This window comes from Tenrec ecaudatus, chromosome X, assembly GCF_050624435.1.
Source record: "Tenrec ecaudatus isolate mTenEca1 chromosome X, mTenEca1.hap1, whole genome shotgun sequence".
Taxonomy (NCBI): domain Eukaryota; kingdom Metazoa; phylum Chordata; class Mammalia; order Afrosoricida; family Tenrecidae; genus Tenrec; species Tenrec ecaudatus.
This window is the reverse complement of record NC_134548.1, coordinates 30,033,384-30,037,175: the sequence shown is the minus strand read 5'-3', so window position 1 is coordinate 30,037,175 and position 3,792 is coordinate 30,033,384. Positions and strand designations below refer to the sequence as shown.

Below are 3,792 nucleotides of genomic sequence, written 5' to 3'. Positions count from 1 at the left end.
ATGTTCCTTGGAGTCATGAGATGGTTTCAAACTACCGACATTGCGGATCCCAGCACAATGGATAACTTATGAAAATAGGGCTCCAGTTACCCCTTCTCTAGCCTTAGAGCCACCCAATGAAATGATTCTGAGTTTTTAAGGGCAAGCAGGAACCTGGCAGAGCTCTCAGCTGAAGTCCCCTTCATTTATTTCAGAGAAAGAAGAGCTTCCTCCAAGGGCGCTCCCCAGTTCCAAGGAGGGGCTTGTCTGCTCCCTAAGTGACTTGAGTCCAGGCTCCGAGTGAAAAGGGTGTGTGTTGGTGTGGGGTCAGAGGGTCTAGCCCCCAGGGACGCTCTGCTCAGAATGTAAAAAGCAGGCACTCCCATGGAGCTCCTGGCTGCTGAGGCCTGAATCCCGGTCTAGGTTCTCCAGGAAGGGAGGGTACAGTTGAGTTGGATTCTGGGGTGCACACAGGAAGCCCAGGCTCTGATAGAGATTAGGGTGGGGACCCTCATGGAGCATCCTTGGAGAACTGGGTCCAAATGAACAGGGTCCCAAAAGACTCGACCCTGATGTTGGCCCTTGGAATTTCCCCTAAAGCGTGGCTCTTGGAGGACCCCACGTTAATTAGCCAGAAGTGATGCACTTCAAAAGCAACGCTACCGCCCAAGAACCGGAAATTAGCCAGTTCCGGCTTGGAGACATATCGAAGTTCCACGCGGGAGTCCCAGTTGTGCTGAGGAGTCCAGGTAAGGGGCCCAAAGCTGACCCTGCGGGACCATCTGTGTAATCCAGACCTCCTCTAGGCCTTAATAAGTCCCTGCACCATCCCCAAGTTCCTAGTTCCTGGGCTACTGCCACCTGGCATGTCTCCGGAGCTGGGTCTTCAGACCTGGTCCAAAGGAATGGCCCCAATCCGGAGGAGGAAGGCGCACCAGGGTTTCCTGGGGGTTTGAGAGGAAACATTGGGCTCCTGAGCCAGGTGGCTCCGCACAGAGTGTAGCCAAACAAAAGCTGCCTTACTCTCTAGTCTGAAGCCCTCCGGCAGACCTGCTGTCACCTGGCACATGTGCGAACTCTGACTCTGCTCTAGTTAGTTTCGGACTTTATTTAGTCTTTGGCATGAAGCATCGGCCCTGGATCTGCGGTCTCAGGGGAAAGGAGGGAAGACACCTATGTCTCCTTGCCAGCCCCCCAGGGATCACCAGGCAGACCTGACACATTCAACTTAATTTTCTCCCATCCTCCCTCACAGGCTTCTCAGGCACTGGGCCGACCAGATCACGAGGCTTGTGCTTCAACCAGAGGTTGAAGCTCTCTCAGCCCCCCTCTTCCCTGGGTCTTGCCACGTGCTCTCACACAATCCTTCCTGGTGCCCTTGACTACAGACATCATGCATCGTGGTCATAAGAGTAAGCTACGTGCCCGTCAGAAACGTTGCCAGCTCCGAAGTGACATGCGCGGTGCACAGGAGGAAGAGTTTCCCCTCTCCTCCTCACCTTCTGTTGGGGAGTCCCCCGAGAGCGTTCCTGGTGTTCCGGTTTCTCAGGGGCTTGTTGGAGCCCAGTCCACCACCACAGCTGCCGCAAGTGATACCTTCACAAGAGCTGCCGAGGGCCAAGAAGAGGGAAGGACAAGTTCTTCTGGGTCACCACCCCTCACTGACACCACTAAAAGTGACCTCATAGCCAATAAGGTGGGTATGCTCTTACAGTACCTGCTGGAGAAGTTTAAAATAAGAGAGCCCGTTATGAAGTCAGAAATGGTGAAGGTTCTTGGTAGAAATTACAGGGAGTCCTTCCCTGAGATCATAAATATAACCACTGAACTACTGGAGCTGGTATTTGGACTTGACCTGAAGGAAATGGACACCATCACCCAATCCTATATCCTCCTGAGGAAACTCTACCTCACCGAAGACATAAGAAATCTCGGGGGTGATGGTGACAGTGAGTTTCCCAGGAATGGGCTCCTGCTGGGTCTCCTGGCCTTGATCTACATAAATGGCAAACGGGTCACTGAGGAAGATATGTGGGAATACCTGAGTATGTTGGGGTTGTATGATGGGGAGAAGCACGTCTTCTTTGGGGAGCCCAGGAAATTCCTTACCAAAGATATGGTTCAGGAAAAGTACCTGGAGTATGTGAAGATGCCCAATAGTGATCCTCCACGGTTTGAATTCCTGTGGAGCCCCAGGGCCCATGCTGAAACCAGCAAAATGCAAGTCCTGGAGTTTTATGCCAAGATCACTGGTGCAGTCCCTGCTGACTTCCCCCTTCAATACGAGGAGGCCTCGAGAGAGGAGGAAATGCAAGCCAGAGCCCGAGTTGCAGCCAGAGCCAGTCGTGCTATGAAGTCCAGGGCCTGTTCCGGTGCCACATCAGGCAGCTCGTCCAACCCATAGTAAAGTCACAGGCAGATTATTCACTTTGTGTTTCAAAAGAGAATTTAGAACTCAAGTAGTGCAAGGGCTGGGCTCAAGGCATTATAGTAGATGATACTAAATATGGTCTTCCTGTTTCAGTTTGTCCTTTATCATTTGATAGTATTAGAATATATTCTGTTTAGTCTCATATTCATTTAGCATCAGATCACAGTTTTTTAAATGAGCTACATCCTACATTTCTTATTCTTTACATAACATAAAAGAGTAAGAGTGTTGGGCTTTTCCTAATGCATCTTGAAAAACTTTGAATCTTTATTTGTGGTGGTGTGGGTTCCAGAACAAGAAAACATCACTTTGGAATTGAGATTCCCGTGAAAATGAGAGTGAACCCCACAATAAAAGTAATGTTATGTTGCTTTATTCATTTCTGCCTACCTTTCTGTTTCTAAAATTTCAAACACACATACATATCTGGAGATCCAGAGGTTATTCAACAATATTGATGAATTTAAAAAATCATTTTTGGGGCTCTTAACAATTCTTGTTACATGCCATACATCAATCATATCCGACATATTCGTACATATATTCCATTATTCTTTTCTTGACATTTACTTTCCATTGAGCCCTTGATATCAGCACATATTTTTTTCCTTCCCTCCCCACCCCCAATCCCCGTGGCCCTAATAAATTTTAGATTGTTATTTTCAAATATCACACCTATTGGTGCCTTCCCTCCGCTCTGGTTTCTGTTGTTCTTCCCCCTGTATGGGGAAAATACTCAAGAGTTAGAGGAATGTGACATTTCTCAGGAAGCCTTTCATTTAAGGCAGTTTAAGCCAGTTAAGGCTACCCATGAGGACTGGGAGGGTCAACGTACTAGAGCATAGAAATCAAACAAAGACCACCTTAACTGACTCTCAGACCTTGAAAGCTCCAGGGAGGGTTGTCACACTGAGCACAGTCTCCTCCATCCTACAGACCATTTAGTGAAATGAGTGACTTGCCAAGTGGGGAACTCCGAGTAACCAGATATAGGAGTCTCACATGCTGATAACAACCATCCACCATGGGCATTTACTGAGCATATGTATGGAACTTTCAACTCACCAGAGGACATTCACTGTGAGGGCGTAGCCTAGATTGATTTTAAAAATAGTATAACATGTCTAGTATTTGCACAAATAGGTAGTTATCAAGGTGATAACTTCAAATGAGGATGAGTTAAGAAAGCAGATAGATCATTTGTGTCCTAGGGAATGTCAACACCGCTGTAGTTCCTTTGTGGTCCCCAAAGACCTGGGAGCAAATGGAAACCACCCTAATTCCAGACAAGGTGCCCACTAATATGTGTGCTTTGGTCCCTGAGGAGTCTAGTCAGGTAGTGCAGCACACATTCCAAAGAGTGGTCATTTGTCAATGTCAGG

At 48.0% G+C, this 3,792-nt stretch overlaps 1 protein-coding gene across 1 annotated transcript; it reads left to right on the top strand.

The window, feature by feature from the left end:
- Positions 1-1,372: 1,372 nt before the first annotated feature.
- Positions 1,373-2,383, top strand: LOC142433254 (melanoma-associated antigen B1-like). Its single transcript, XM_075538338.1, has one exon. It carries the CDS (start codon positions 1,373-1,375, stop codon positions 2,381-2,383), a length of 1,011 nt encoding a protein of 336 aa, XP_075394453.1.
- The last annotated feature ends 1,409 nt before the right edge of the window (positions 2,384-3,792 follow it).